Here is a 16,566-nt window from a genome sequence, read left to right as displayed (position 1 = left end):
GTCTCGATCTCCTGACCTCGTGATCCGCCCTCCTGGGCCTCCCAAAGTGCTGGGATTGCAGGTGTGAGCCACCGCGCCCGGCCTGTGGCTCCCATGTTCATACTGCTTGGTGTGACCCAGATGGAAATGCTCCAGAACCTGGCCCCTCAATAACAGCCTGTAAATGCTTGTTTACGCTGTTTTCTCACATCAGCCTTTTAGGTGGGGTTATTTGCACTATCCTTTAACAGAGCTTCAATAGCAACTCTTTTGTTTGATCATTATGACAACCCAATAAAATATATTAGTGCCTCAAGTATGTGAAGCAGAATTCAAGGCCAAAAAAATGTATGTGGCAAGTTAGGTGGGTGGTCAGAAGAACTTGGCAACAGAGCCCAGCCCTGCCTGGGCTGTCCTAACCGGAGCACATAAATGCTGGAGAGAGTCAGGCTTTGCACGTGCTCACACGGGACCCTATCCTTGGACAGGATCAAAGCTGTGTCTTTTCTGGAGTGTGTGATATGTGCTGTCTCTTACTGCGCTGGTTATCTGTCTATTCCAGTTCTGATGAATGGCTCTGACTGGGGAGCAGCATCATCTGAGCTTAGAAATGTCCTCAGGGCCCTATGGGGTTCCCTGTGAACAACAACCGAGAGCTCTTGAATCTTGCACCAGCCTTTTGGAGCTGGAATGGAGGTTGCTTTCTTCTGGGCTGGGCTCTGTTTTTTTCCTCTCGCTGTCACTGTGTAGCTTTTGATCAATGGCATTGGAAGAAAGGAAAATCCCTTGTTCTTTTCCTGGGCATGTGGAGGCCCAGTCCTGCCCAGAATTCCAGTAGCCCTTTGAGTTTTGGAATCCTAACTCTTAATAAGTCAATAGACTGCTGCATCTGTTTTTACCTTTGTAATCTTTTAAATTGGTTTTAATTATTTAAGTAATACAAGTATTATAATACATGAAAATATTCTCAACTGAAAGGCCTTCTTGACCAAACTCTTCTTCGTTGCAACAGTAGTTCCTGGGGGAACCCACTGACATCAATTTGACACAACTTTGGCTCTTTCTCTACGAATACTTGCATGCCTGTGGATGTCTATACACCATTACATAGTTTTTTGGTGTTTGTTTTCATAATGATGACATGTTGTGTGTGCACCTTACTCTTTTCATTGTCTTAGAGATCTTTCAAAGACTCTTCATTTTCTAACTCATGATTTTTTTAACTGCTACAAAATATTTCATTGTGAGGATATACCATAATTTATTTTCCCTCATAGAAATGCTACAATGAATGTCCTTATTTATTTTCCTCTGAGTATATGTTCACTGTTTTTCCAGGATATAGTAGATAAGCACTTGAACATATATGTAGTGTCATTACGCTAGAGCTGTTACAATTTTTAAATTACTTTTAATGGCAAAAATTACAATTACTTTTGTATCAACCTAATATATTCTGCCACAAAATGGCTGGTCACAAAAGGATTATAATAATAATATTATTATTATTCCTATGAATGGTGTATGCAGGTAGCTATCACTTATTTGTTCTGCTGATATTATCCAGTTGTTTTGAATTTTGCATATTTGCTGGATGAAAATTGGTGTCACCCTCTTCATGGGTTTCACTTGTATTTCCTTGGCTGCTAGTGAGGTTGAGCACCTTTTACGATGTTTATTGGCTGTTCATATTTCTCCTTTGCTAATCACAGGGCTTTTAAATTTTATACTTAGCTGTTTTCTCTTTATTCTGTCGGTAATTTAATTTTGTTAATGATGTGAACTAGAGATTTAATTTTATGTTTTACCAAATGAATAGCCAACACTATGTATTGTCTGTTGTACTTTTCCCCACTGGTTTATATGATGTTGTGTATTGTCTATTAAATTTACATGTATGCTTCCAAAGTCTTAATTCTGTCCCATTCTTTTATTTTTCTTTCATGATTAATACCATATTTTTGAATTGCTAAAACTTTATAATATAAATATAAGCTTTGTATGTCTATAAATAAAATACATTTTATTAATTATAATTATGTTATATAATTATAATGTAAGCACTTGAACATATATAGTTCTATAATTATATATTATATAATTATATATCATAGTTCTATGATATGTTCTATAATTATATATTACATATATCATAGTTCTATGATATGTTCTATAATTATATATTATAAAGTTACAATTAATTGTATATTTAATTTATACCATATACTATAATAAGCAAAATATAGATATATGTTTTAAATCTGGTAGGTGATATCTTGACTCACTGGTTTTATTTGTTTTTCTGATTTTCTTTTTGTTCGTTTGTTCGTTTTGGTTTTTAGTTGCTGTTGTGTTTACTTCTTATCTGTCATTGCTTATTGTTTTTTAGATGAATTTTTAATTGATTTTTTTTCCAGTTCCAGTTGCAATATGGATTAGGATAGCATTGAATTTGTAGATTATTTTGTATGAAATTAGCATCTTTATAACTTTGAGTGTTTCTATCCAGGAACTTAGTATGTTTCTTTAGTACTTCTTTTATGTACTTGAATAAAATTTGTCTAACTCGTTGATGTTCCCCCAAAGAACCAGACATTTTTATTAAATGTATTTTAATATTTTTTTCTGTCTTATTAGTCTGTGCTTTTATCCATATTAAGTCAATTAATTTTTGGACTTATTTCGTTTTTTTTTTCTGGCTTCTTGAGTTGAAAGTTTAGTTCACTCTTTTTAAGGATTTTTCTAGCAAATGGTTAGAAGTGTATACATTGTCCTCTGAGAACTGCTTTGGCTACAACCCACAGGTGTGCCATGTGCTCTCAATATAATTCCTTGCTGAAGAAATTTTTACTTTTCATCTTGATTTTTTTTAATCTGAGGAATTATCTGGAACATTGTTTTTAAATTTCCAAATTTATTTTGGCTAGTTTGTTTTTAATGTCGAATTTTGGTTTGCCTTTGGTTATATGTTGAGCCTATATCATTTCCACTTCGATATTTATTGAGGTATTCTTTGTTGCCTTATAGGCAGTTTGAAAAGCTGTCCCATGTGTGTTTGAAAATAACAAAAAAGCTGTCCTATGTGTGTTTGAAAATAACTTATGGTTTTGCTGTATAGAAAATTTGTGTCTTTTGCTATATAGACACAAGTTTTTATATTAGGACAAATTTGTTAATCTTCTTATGTAATCTATATTCTTTCTTATTTTTGGTCTACCTGACATCTATTTTGAGGTAGGAAGCTAAAGTCTTCCACTGTCATTGTGGTTTTAACAATTTCTTCTCATATTTTGATTATTTTTTGATTTTTACTTTTCCAGGCCATGTTATTATATGCATAAAGAGTTATTTTCTTCAGTCATAGATCATGTAAACCAGAAGTAAAGATCAAATAAACCAAATCTTTCCTCTATGAAACAACCAAACAACTCTCTGGCTACTTTCATCCTTTCAACATAAATTCTATTTTTTATTATTAATTTATCTTCTTTCTTTTTTGTTAATATTTGCCTAAAGCTTCTTTTCAAAATCTTTTTTGTTTTTGACTGTTGCTTGTCTTAGGTGGTGTATCTATTATATTACAATATAGCTACAAAGTCTTTTTTTTTTTTTTTTTTTTGAGACAGAGTCTCTGTCTGTGCCCAGGCTGGAGTGCAGTGGTGTGATCTTGGCTCACTACAACCTCCACCTCCTAAGTTCAAGCGATTCTCTGCCTCAGCCTCCTGAGTAGCTGGGACTACAGGTGCCCACCACCACACCCGGCCAATTTTTTTGTATTTAGAGATGGGGTTTTGGCATGTTGGCCAGGCTGGTCTTGAACTCCTGGCCTCAAGTGATCCACCTGCCTCAGCCTCCCAAAATGTCTTAATCAAAGATAAAATTCCATATCTTATGAGTGCCTTGAACCCATTCACATGTAATGTGGTTGATGATATACTTAGACTTATTGTCTTAGTGCATGTGTTTTATTTATTGTGCTTATGGTTGAAAACCATCTTCTTCATCTCTGGATCATCAGAGTCAACCAGAGGGCTTGGCTCAAAACAGTAGGTATTCAACAAATGCTCATTCAATAAAAATGTCCTTGATCCTCTAATTCTGATTTGATTCGAGAAGCAGCTTATGGCAAACAGCTCAGTTGTAGTGGGATTGGGACTAAAATTCAAGTTATTGTTGAAAGATGTTTCAAGAAGTATTTAGGTTATATTATTAAATATTAGACACTTTCTGTTTATATAGATTTAACATATAAAGATTTTAAGTTTTCTGTATGTGTGAGGTCTCATAGTAGTTTCTGCTGAAAATGACAGGGGTGTGGGGATAAGGGTGAAGACAGTATCTCAGGATTGGAGAAGGAAATCTAAGATATTGTCTCCACCAGCCATACTCCTCATGAGCGTGCACATGGAAGGACATTTCCCAGCCAAAGTGAATCCCTTTATTTGTTTTAGTTTCAGATTTGGGTCTCAGATTTCTTTGTAATTCCAGCTGCATCTACCAAAGTGCTAGATAATTTTTTTATTTTAAGCAAATAATATTATGGGAACATTAGCTTTATTGCAAAGTGCTCCTCCAGAAGAACCGCTATGCTGGATAAAGACAAACATTTAATTAAGGTTATGTAAGAGTGAAATCAGGATGGCTCACAACCCATTAGCCGTCATTTTCTTACTTTAATTGACAAAGAAATTGAAAAAATAAAAGAAGCATATGTTGTGCTTGAATGTGAAGAGTACTCGACTAGAATCAAAGGCCTCTTAGATTGGGCTGTGTCATTTGGGCTCATGAAAACACCTCTGGAAATCTCTTTCAATGCAAAGGAGCTGGACTAGTTGATTTCTCAGGTTTCTTCCAACTCTAAAATGTCTCCAGTCTGTGCCTTGGAAACATCTTAGGTGAAACTCTAGTAACAGTTAACTTAATTGGCACCCTTAAAATTCTGCCATGAGCTGCTTACAACTCAAAACAAGTTTATCTTACTCAGTTATTAATTATAAACCATCCAGATTTCAGAGCTGTGAATACTGGGTGAAGCACTGAAGATATGCTTTTGAAGCCATTACATATGGCAGTTCCTGAGCTGAAAGGATTAAATGCTGCAGCTTCCCCAGTTGCTCTTCCTCCGTGAGAGCAGTGCCTGCCCCCAGCATTCTGTGGCACTTGGAAGACAAGACAGAGGCCAAATGCAGATTTTTACCCTGGGCTTCCCTCTACAGTGTGGAACTCAGGTTGTTTCTTCTTTCCTCCCTGAAATGACATGAATTTGCAGCAGATAGTGAACTGAAGGAACCATAGGAGGCACTGTCTTCTTGCCTGAATTTCAGTTGGAAGCTTGGAGATTTGGGGTTCAACAGAGATAAGGAAGTGTAAGCCTTCATCCCGTCTGGTGGTTTGTGATCACACACCGCTCTGTGCTGAGGCTAATGGCCATGATCAGAGTTGACCAAAAAAAAAAAAAAAAAAACACAGGTTGCCCAAGCAAATGGGTTTCCATACCTATAGAGAGCATACCTTTCTTCATCAGTATTTTCTTCCATTCTTCTAAAAAATTAGTTTGGGCTCTAACAGCCATTCCCATGATCTTTACTTCTCCTTGGGGAATGCAGATAATTTGAACAGTGGTTTTAAACTATTTTTCTTGGAATGCAGAAGTTCCGATAAGCCCTTCAAAGACCCCTGAGGGCAAGAAGAGGGAAGGCAGTAGGCAGGGCTCAGGCCTTCTTTAACACAGACACATGTACATAAGTAACACATTTGCACCAACACTGGAAGGAAATTCGATGTATTTTAAAATGACTTTAACTCCTAGTGGTGGAACTATAGATATTTTTTTACAGCCCTTCCCTAAATGTTCACGTGTTTTATATATATGTGTGTGTCATGTATTTGTATACGTGTATATACACATATATATAGAAACACACATATATGTATGCATATTTGTACATATAGGTATATATGTATGTAATGTGTACATATCGATACATATATGTGTTTGTATATGTGTATATCGGTACATATATATGTATCTATATATGTATATATTTTTTCCTCCAAAAGAAACAAATAAAGAATGTCTTCTTAGATTGCAAAAGTGAATTGTCTGAGTTCTGCTAAGGAAAAAAGGACTTCTGCTTCTGCTGCCTGTGAAGACTGTGCTGTCAGCAGTCATGGCCCCTCAGGCCCTGCACCTAGAGGCAGAGCCCTCCCCCGGCCATGGCCAGCTCTCCTAACCAAGTGTCTCTTTCCCCTAGAATGGCTGCAGTCTGTCCAGGCCACCATGATCCTGTCGATCATCTTCAGCATTCTGTCTCTGTTCCTGTTCTTCTGCCAACTCTTCACCCTCACCAAGGGGGGCAGATTTTACATCACTGGAATCTTCCAAATTCTTGCTGGTAAGTTGCGGATGCTAAAGTCCATGTGGAAGCAGGGTGCATCCAAGTCTGCAGAATGATTAGTTTAGTAGAAGGATGTGGCCTTAGAATAACTGATGTTCATGAGTCTCCCCACTGGATGCTTTCCATAAAGTGAGGGTGGGTGCTTGTATGTGTGGGTGTGTACGTGTATGTGTCTTAGAACTTGGGACTTAGAACTCTCCCCTTCTCCCTGGAATGAGATGCATATTAAAGAGAACTTAGAGGATCTGGAAGGAAGGTCCCCCCCCAAGCCAGGCGTATCATCAGGAATGAAACTGCAATCTGGACACATAATCAGAGGTGAATACTGAGGCTAGCTGTAGAGCAAAGGTCAGGCTTGAGAGCTGTTTCTGTAGATTACATTATGCCTCCAGAAAATGGCCCCGATGTGCTAAGAACTGGCAAAGTAGTTATCAGGCATGTGTCTTCCACCAGTAGGTAGTGATGAGTCACACTGACAAATTCTCACCTTCCTTGCTTCCAGTTCCTAGATTCCACTGGGCTTTGATTGACTGTTGTCATCCTCTGGTATCTTCATTTTGGCACTCCTGTGTCACATATTGTCATTTCCAAACATGGGGCCATGACAACACATGAAAACACATGAGACGTCTCCTTAATCTCCTGCCTAAACTGTCTTCAAGTTCCCTCTTTAAATGTGTTATTAATATGCATGGTGTGCAGAGTCCTAGAAACTTCTATTACACAGGGTGACATCTTCCAACTTTGTCTCTGGATTCTGCCTAGCATCTTGCTTCATTAGCTCTTATATGTCTGTCTGTTGACTTACTGTTGACTGAGCCAGCAGGGCATTGGAGAGAAGTAAGGGCCAGATGTAGTGGTGGATTTCGTGGTCCAAATTCATAGATCACAAACTTCATATGTACCAGAGTATGTCTAGGTACTATGAGATGTTCTCAATTGTGACCCTCTGAGAGGGCAAAGGATGTAGCATCTCTTCTCTGAGTTGATTGTCAGAATGCCCATGGTACCATTTCACCACTCTGTGCCCAGGAGCAGTCATTGGAAGGTTGAAAGCAGCCCATGTGTCTTTGATAGATATAATGCCTTAAATAGGGTTGTATGGGAAGACACAGCCCAAGGTTAGATGTTGGTGACCTTGTCTAGAAGCCAGAGAGTTCCCCTTTCCTGAAAAAAGGAAGTAAATGATTAACCACTTCTCATTAAACACTCAAATACAACATTTCAATACTCATGGTTTTGAGATTTCAAAACCAGACAGTGCTTTGCTACTTACCCATGTCTTATGACACCAAGCCAAGCTCCTGGATGGTTGCTGGCTCTGTTAAATGACCAGTTATGCAAGGAGATCTCATTTCTAGGTATGTTAAAGTGAAGAGTTACCCTTACTCAATTTTCAGTTGGAATAAAGACAACTGTAACATATTCTGGGGTTTCTTTTTTTTTTCTGACTCGTTTTAGTTTGATATCAAATCAAATAATGATCATATCCATTGCATCAGTGGATATGCCCTCAAGATAATATGGATTTAGAACCAGAAGTTTCATAATGTATTTATATTGAAATGTTAGTTTCATAAGCAATGATTGGGTTTTCATGCTCATGTGTGACATGTGCCTCCCTCAAACCTTGTTATGATTTGGCACATTACCCTTCTGTTGTGAAAAAAATTACATTTTATTTGTACGGGCTCGTTATTTTACTGATGAATAATTTGAGCCCACCAGAGGGTAAATGAATGATCAAGGTCACCCAGCTCATGACAGGGACGATTGAATGTTACACTGAATATAGTGAGGTACTTCTTATATTTTAAAGACAGAATGCACAAAAATTTAAAGAACACAAAATCCAAGGCAGAAGCTCTGCCTTTTATATTATCTTTTAGTGGAACTGATTTACAATGGAAGGTAAATGCAGATTTGCACTATGTATTATTCTGAAGTTCCAAACATCTGTGATGAATACAAGCCTGTACCATAAGACCCAGTCACGTTGAAAATGTGGAGCCGAGAAGAGGTAAGCTGCTGTTGAACAGGCTCCCTGGGATAGCCAGTACCTTCATCTTCATTCATCCTGCTCAGCTGTTTCGGCTTTAAGTCCTTTAACAATGTCTTTTTAGCAACATCATTACATCATTTTAGGCCAAAACTCAAAGTCCAGAGATAAGAACCCTTAAGTCACTCATGTAACTGCACTGTGTGTTAAAAGTATTTCAGTTCAGCCAAACACTTTTCTAGGTATTGCGATTTAAGTATATTTAGTAATCCACTCTTGCTTCACTATTTTCATTCTCCTCCAAAATCAATACAAGATGTTTAGAACTGTGCGGAAAGTGCAGAATTCCGAATGTAAAAGCACATGACTTTGTCCTCTTTATCCCCTTTACGTTTAGCTGCTTACCTCTCATGAGACTGAATTTTCAGTTATCTGTTGGTCCACATTTGAATAAGAAATTATCTTGAATTTGAAATGCTGAGCTGTAATAGCAGTTGTAATTTGTAAGTCCTGAGAGTGTCCTGTCCTCCCTTGTTAATCCCAGTCAAGATCATCTGAGAGTTGGTCTCCAAGGAACCTCAGATCTCTAGGATGTTGCACTGGAAATAGCTGCAGGATCTTTCCACTAATTCTGAGAACTGAAAGAGTTAGGAACTCTATTTGGAGATTTCCTGGTTCCCTTATCGTGTGACAGTTCTAAGTCAGTTTTGTCATGTGGTTTTCTGACTCATAGACTAGTAAGAAGTTAGTAATTAGAGAGCTAAGTAGATTATGGTTGGAGATGAGAAACCCAGGTTTTGGGAAAACCTGGGAAGTGACAACTTAACATCAAGGAAGTAGTCAGAAAAGCTAAAACTGACAAACAGAAGGGAAGAAGAGAAAGAAAGGAAGAAAGAGAGGGAGGACAGAAGGAAGAAGAAAGTAGCTCCACACTCATGGGATGTAAAATCTACAAGCATGCATGCTGGCAAATGCCTCTTTGCACTGGAGCATTTTAAGTGGAAACCGCTAGAATCTCTGTGTAGTCTCCGGAAGTGGCTGTGAGGGCTGCATTATCTCTGCACAGCTTCCTCTTGGTTGGCCCAGCTGTGATCTTTATGGATGGCACACATGAGCTTTCAGGAAAAGCACATGAAAGATGCTAGGGCTCTTGGAGCTGACTGTAGGTTTGGGAGTTGTCTCTGTCTCCTTGCTCTGGATTACAGCTCTGTGTGTCATGTGGGGTCTCCATGGTTTGCCAAATTATCTCTTCCTCACTTAGCCACAAGGCTAACAGTTAGGAACTATCTCTTCTTGATTGCATTAGGTTGGCTGCTTCCTGAATGCATATCAAAAGCCTCCTTCCTTTAGTTCAGTGCTTTCAACCTGAGCCATGCATCAGAATCACCTGAGGTCCTTTAAAAAAAAAAAAGTGACAGTGGGCTGGGCGCAGTGGCTCACGCCTGTAATCCCAGCACTTTGGGAGGCTGGGGTGGGCAGATCCCTTGAGGTCAGGAGTTCAAGACCAGCCCGGCCAACATGGTGAAACCCTGTCTCTACTAAAAACAAACAAAAAAATAGCCAGGCGTGGTGGTGCGTGCCTATAGTCCCAGCTACTTGGGAAACTGAGGCAGAAGAGAATCACTTGAACCTAGGAGGTGGAGGTTGCAGTGAGCCAAGATCATGCCACTGCACTTCAGCCTGGGAGTGACAGAGTAAGACTGTCTCAAAAAAAAAAAAAAAAAAAGAAAAGAAAAAAGAAGACAGTATTCAGGTCTCATCCCTGGAGACTCTCATTTAATAGTTGTGGGATGGATCCACTGCCTAGGTGACTCTGATGTGCATTTAGGGTTGGGAACCACTGACATAGCCATTAAACTGTCCCTAATCCCACCATAAGGTTTTCTAGGATATTTCCCCAGAAGTAACTAAACTACCTTCTTAGAGAAGGAACATCCTGATCCTGCGTCTGGACTTTGGAGTCATTCTTATTTTCAGAACCTATAGCCATCTATTCCTTGACAGTAGTTATCCATGCCTTAGCTCTGCTGGGTGGGGTTGCACTACACTGGAAAACATCAAGAAATTAATATAGACACAGACCTAAAAGGAAGATTTGCACGTTTTGATTTATTTTACCGCTTACACCTAGCATCAAGCTCCATGTGGGGCACATAGAGGAACCTGAATAAAACTATTGGTTGGATGATTAGATAATTGTGTTTCCTTGGCAGAATCAAACTCAAGTCAAATGTGTAGTTACTGGGATTAAGAACAGAAAGAGTAGAGGGGATTCCTGAGTGAGTTTCACTTTCTCTATCTTTTTGTTATTGTTGTTCATTTGTTTTGTTAATAGAAAGATCAATATAGCTATAGAGCATTTAAAATAAAAGGATTTGGGCCAGGTGTGGTGGCCAATGCCTGTAATCCCAACACTTTGGAAGACTGAGGTGAGAGGATTACTTGAAGGCAGGGGTTCGAGACCAGCCTGGGCAACAAAGCAAGATGCCATCTCTATGAAAAATGATTTAAAAATTAGCCGGGTGCCTGACACACGCCTATGGTCCCAGCTATTCAGGAGTCTGAGGCAGGAGGATTGCTTGAGGCTGGGAAGTCAAGACTACAGTGAACTATGATCAGGACCCTGCGCTTGCTCCAGCCTGGGTGACAGAGACCCTGCCTCTCTAGGGAAAAAAAAAAAAAAAAGAATTTGGTCGGGGGGATTAATAAAAGTTCAGTGCCATCCTGTCTAGAGTGATTCAAAGATGGCTTATGTCAAATACCACATTTAGAAATTTTTGTTAGGGATGAATGATTATGAATGTCTCACTAGCCATGCCCAGATCAGAGTCAATGCTATGGGTGGCTTTCTAGGCAGCAGTGGTTACTTGGATACTGAAAATGGAAAAGGAGTGGGCTTCAATCACAGAAACACAGAGAAGTTTCTTACTTTCAGAGGAACAGGCCTCACAGCCCTTCCTGCCCTACCTTGTTGCCCTGAGGATGAAGGGGGAGGGAGACAAAGGCACCCACTCATCAACCCAACATCATAGCTGCACCTTCCAGTGACCGCCCTGGTGGTCCCACTGACATCCCTTTCCAGCCAACTTCTCTCTGACTTCTGCCCCAGGCTCTCAAATGAAAGTGCTTTTGCTGAGGTTACCAAAGTACACTTTGAAGTCTTTAATTTGTTGGATCACTCTGCTCCTTTCAATACTGTTAGCTACTCACTCTTTGAAGCTCTATTCCCCTGGCTTCTGAGACATCGCCGTGTTCCCACTTGCCTGAGTGAACACACCAGGCGGTCATGCTGGCCTCTCCTCTCTCCCTCACCCCACAGCCAGCCTTCTACTGAGTCCTGCATTTGGGTAGCATCCTCCATAGGCATTACGCCCATTTCTTTGTCTTGATTCACTAACCCCAGTGCAGCTATGCAAAGGCCTCCTCATGCTCCTTCCAGCTACCTGCCTTGTCCCTGCCCCTGAATCCATTTTCTGCACCGTGGCCAGAGTGATCATTCTAAAATGTGCGTCTGATCATGTTTCTTCTCTGCTGAAGTTTCCTCAGAGGCTTCTCATCACAGCTTCCGTAACATGTCATGAAAGGCCCTCTCTTTCCTGACCCTTAGTGAGCTAATCAGCCTATTATATGAGAGTCCGTGTGGCTTCTCCAGTTCTCCAGTTTGGACTCAGTGCCCGTCTATGCTCTTGGGGCATCTGGTGCATTTCCTTCCCTCTGTTGAAATTCCATCGGACTATATCGAAATTATATGCAAATGTCTGTCTTCTAGACACACAGTCCTTAAGGTAGGAGCCATGTCTCACTTATCTTGGTGCATCCAGAACACCAGCTATAACAGTGCCCGCATGCACTAGGCACTCATTAAATGTTCACTGAACCAAAGGGAATGGAGATGATAAGGATGTACTGGGAATTCCCTCAGCTGCTTCCTTTGACCTTGGCCCCTTGGGTGTTTCCTTCCAGGGGCTCTGGGCTCTAATCACTCTCATGGGGTTGCAGTCACTGTTAAAGGAGCTTAAGACTTTCTCTTCAAAAGGGCTTTAGGCAGAACTTGCAGGAAGTTGTTGCAGACCTACCCATCCTGAGACAGGGAGAAACTCTTGTAAGTTGAATGCCCAGCACATTTGTGTTGTCTGGACAGGGTCAGTGTCCTTCTTCTTAAAGATGACCTTTGCTCCCAGACTCAGGCCCCTCCCAGGGAGTCCCAGTCATTGCCAAAGAGCAGAACATCTGCCTGTGCCTCAGGGCCTCACTTACCCTTGCCACAGGGACCTGGAGATACATCTCCACCTACTGGTTGCTGAGAAAGTGAGTCACAGTCCACTTATTAGGAGTATTTGGCTTTTGGAGATGACTACTGGATGACATTAACTGTCTTGGGTTGCAGACAGAGGGAACCCAGCCAAAGAATCATCCTTTTCTCTATTTTAGTGTACATCTATTGCTTTACATGCAGACAATCTTGTAATAATATATTCCCTAAAACATCAGTCTCCTGACAACAATCATATAAAGTGCGTATCCTCTTTTTGGCTTTGTAGGTATCTAAGTTTACTGCTTATCACAGGTAAGCTTAGAGTCATTCACTTCTGAGATTCTACTAAGATGAAAGTCATACACATTAAGCTGTGTAGTTAGTCACTGCACTTCTCTATACTGCCTCTTTATGTCCCTCTTGTTCAAGGATGGAATCTGATATTTCCTCTTAGCCAGTAAAATCAGGGAGTAGCTGGTCCACTCAGCTCCTGAGGCATTTCTCATGCCAGATCTGGTTAGACAGCCCATTTGGGAGCCCTGCCTGCATGACGATAAGCGTTGTCCTGCCCTGCTAGCACTCTGTTAACACCTTGCTCTCTGCCAAGGTCATGTTTCCTTTTTTATAGCCCTGCCCTCGTTAGATAAGTCAGACAGAGCCCAAGAGACAACTTCAGTATGTCTTAAAGACAAGAGTTAGCACTTTGGAGAGGCAAGCCATTAAGGATCCTGGACCTCAAGGCAAATAAAGTGTGTCCCCAGCAGATCAAAACTGCTGTTTTCTGCAGTGAACAATTAACCAGCGATGATTTCACTCCTGACATGGCCATCTTTGCTGTCTTAACTTCCTGTAGGTGGCAGGTCCTGGATGCTGTCCCATTTTGGTTCCAAGACTATTGTGTGGCTCTCTTGACAGGGGCCACTCAAGCGGCAGTTTTCTCCTCTGAGTTGCAGGAAGACAGGCTTAACAGGGTGGTTCATGTGGCATATTCCCACTTCTGCACTGTCTTCAAACAAAGTTGCAGTGTCCAGTAAAACAGCAGCCCAAATAGCAGTGAGGTTAGATGTAGGTGGCCGGGGAGGCGGGTGCATTGGGAGCTCTGGAACCGCACGAATCCCACACGGCATACTGGATTTATAATAGAGTCACTCAGAGCTTCTCAAAGACCCTGTTTTCAGGGAGGAAACAGACCAGGCTTTGTGCAGCTCCAGGCTGGGGTGCTGACATCACTGGACCCCTCCTTGTGGGGGGACGCTGACTGTCATGTGAGCTGGGGCCATCAGTTTGAGCGTGGCTGCTCCACAGGGCCCAAGGTGGAGGTGTTTCTTCTCTTTCTGACACCGAAGGGCTGCATTGGTGGCCAGAGAGGGTGGCCTGACCCACCTGCGTATCCAATGCCCTTTAGCCTTCTTTGGGCTTCAGATGGTTGCCTTTGATCATCTTCCCCCTCTGCAGCGTGGCTTCCCACTCATACTGTCTGCTGCATTCTAATTTCTTCCTCACTTTCTTTTTTCCCCTCCACACATTTCTTTGTCTGCTTGGCAGTGCCCATAGGCATTGCTTGCTTCACCTGGTATATAACAACTCTGCTAGGGGGACCATAGGCCCCTGTGGTCTGCGTGGAGCTTAATCCTTTTACCATAGCATGACTCCAATAATGGTAAAATGTCACTTCACTTCCATTGGCTTCAGGTAATGCCACCACTCACTTGTAGAGTGGCACATAGATTTCCAGGGGCTTCCATACCCAACCACCCTTGGAAAGAGACAGGTAGGTTTTACTTGCAGCCTGAATGCCTGCTGGCCATATAGTGTGGCCTGGGAATTGGTGACAGTTAAAGAAAGAGAAATAGGGCAGAAAATGTAAAGAAAACCCTCAGATATTAAGGCCTAGATGGCCAAGATTGGAAGTAGAGAGCAAGTCGTTTTCCTTGTTCCTGGATTTTTGAGCTACCTCCTTTCAATTCTGGACCTGGAAGCAGATTTCCTTCCAGAGGTAGAAATGTTCTTCCTACCCAGCATTTGTCGGCATCCGGGGTGGCGGAGAGGGGGCCGCTCTGCCATGGACTCTCCCTTACCCAGCTTGTCACTCTCCTCCCCAGGTCTGTGCGTGATGAGCGCTGCGGCCATCTACACGGTGAGGCACCCGGAGTGGCATCTCAACTCGGATTACTCCTACGGCTTTGCCTACATCCTGGCGTGGGTGGCCTTCCCCCTGGCCCTTCTCAGCGGTGTCATCTACGTGATTTTGCGGAAACGCGAATGAGGCGCCCAGATGGTCTGTCTGAGGCTCTGAGCGTACATAGGGAAGGGAGGAAGGGAAACCAGAAAGCAGAAAAAGAAAAAAGAGCTAGCCCAAAATCCGAAACTCAAACCAAACCAAACAGAAAGCAGTGGAGGTGGGGGTTGCTGTTGATTGAAGATGTATATAATATCTCCGGTTTATAAAACCTATTTATAACACTTTTTACATATATGTACATAGTATTGTTTGCTTTTTATGTTGACCATCAGCCTCGTGTTGAGCCTTAAAGAAGTAGCTAAGGAACTTTACATCCTAACAGTATAATCCAGCTCAGTATTTTTGTTTTGTTTTCTGTTTGTTTTGTTTTACCCAGAAATAAGATAACTCCATCCTGCCCCTTCCTTTTCATCTGAAAGAAGATACCTCCCTCCCAGTCCACCTCATTTAGAAAACCAAAGTGTGGGTAGAAACCCCAAATGTCCAAAAGCCCTTTTCTGGTGGGTGACCCAGTGCATCCAACAGAAACAGCCGCTGCCTGAACCTCTGTGTGAAGCTTTACGCACACACGGACAAAATGCCCAAACTGGAGCCCTCGCAAAAACACGGCTTATGGCATTGGCATACTTGCCTTTACAGGTGGAGTATCTCAGTCACACATCTGAATGAGAAATCAGTGACAACAAATCTTTGAAATGGTGCTATGGATTTACCATTCCTTATTATCACTAATCATCTAAACGACTCACTGGAAATCCAATTAACAATTTTACAACATAAGACAGAATGGAGACCTGAATAATTCTGTGTAATATAAATGGTTTATAACTGCTTTTGTACCTAGCTAGGCTGCTATTATTACTATAATGAGTAAATCATAAAGCCTTCATCACTCCCACATTTTTCTTACGGTCGGAGCATCAGAACAAGTGTCTAGACTCCTTGGGACCGTGAGTTCCTAGAGCTTGGCTGAGTCTAGGCTGTTCTGTGCCTCCAAGGACTGTCTGGCGATGACTTATATTGGCCACCAACTGTAGATGTATATATGGTGCCCTTCTGATGCTAAGACTCCAGACCTTTTGTTTTTGCTTTGCATTTTCTGATTTTATACCAACTGTGTGGACTAAGATGCATTAAAATAAACATCAGAGTAACTCACTGGTCTCTCTTGAGTTTTTGTGGGAACTTGGGTGTGGGTACAAGGTGCCTGTTGGAGCAGGATGAAGAGCTTCAGTGGAAAGCAAAGTTGAGCTGGAGATTTGGGTTACAGGATGGTGCTAAGGTACCAAAATCATAGCTGTTTTACAAGCTACAGGGAGCACATGATGCCTTCATGATGTCTGTGCAAACGTTTGCTAATTGGAGACAGTTGGGAATTGCAGCTGAAATGGAAGCTGTAAATGGACTGGAAGGCACTTGAGTATTCATTTAGTTCAACCCCCTCTGGTGCTCTGTTGTCTGATGACCCACATGGAAAACATGGAGGCATGTCATGAGCTGCCCTGATATACCGGGAATGTTGGCAGAAGCATCTCAGATCCCTAACCCTGAGGTATGATATGGTGAAAGGTCTGAATGATGGTGACTTGAGGCCACACTTGCAGGTAAAACATTGGTTGGCACCAACTAAACTCCTAATGCCATCCTGAAGGAGAGAAAAGGCCACCATTGTCACCCAGCTCAGGGTTTCTGA

The 16,566-nt window shown here is 41.5% G+C and overlaps 1 protein-coding gene and 1 pseudogene across 2 annotated transcripts in view; both read left to right on the top strand.

Moving 5' to 3' along the window:
- Positions 1 to 16,031, top strand: part of PMP22 (peripheral myelin protein 22) — a 35,607-nt gene extending 19,576 nt beyond the window's left edge. Inside the window, exons 4-5 of one of the 2 annotated variants that reach the window (XM_009251316.3) lie at positions 6,234 to 6,374; positions 14,734 to 16,031. In XM_009251316.3, the coding sequence (XP_009249591.1) occupies positions 6,234 to 6,374; positions 14,734 to 14,897 (305 nt within the window). In that variant the 3' untranslated portion in view covers positions 14,898 to 16,031. 2 annotated transcript variants of the gene reach the window in all.
- On the top strand, positions 7,943 to 8,039 carry LOC112129824 (small nucleolar RNA U13; annotated as a pseudogene).
- Positions 16,032 to 16,566: the final 535 nt, after the last annotated feature.

Source organism: Pongo abelii, chromosome 19 (genome assembly GCF_028885655.2).
Source record: "Pongo abelii isolate AG06213 chromosome 19, NHGRI_mPonAbe1-v2.0_pri, whole genome shotgun sequence".
Lineage (NCBI taxonomy): Eukaryota > Metazoa > Chordata > Mammalia > Primates > Hominidae > Pongo > Pongo abelii.
The sequence above is the reverse complement of the archived record's forward strand: the minus strand, read 5'-3'. Positions and strand labels throughout refer to the sequence as shown.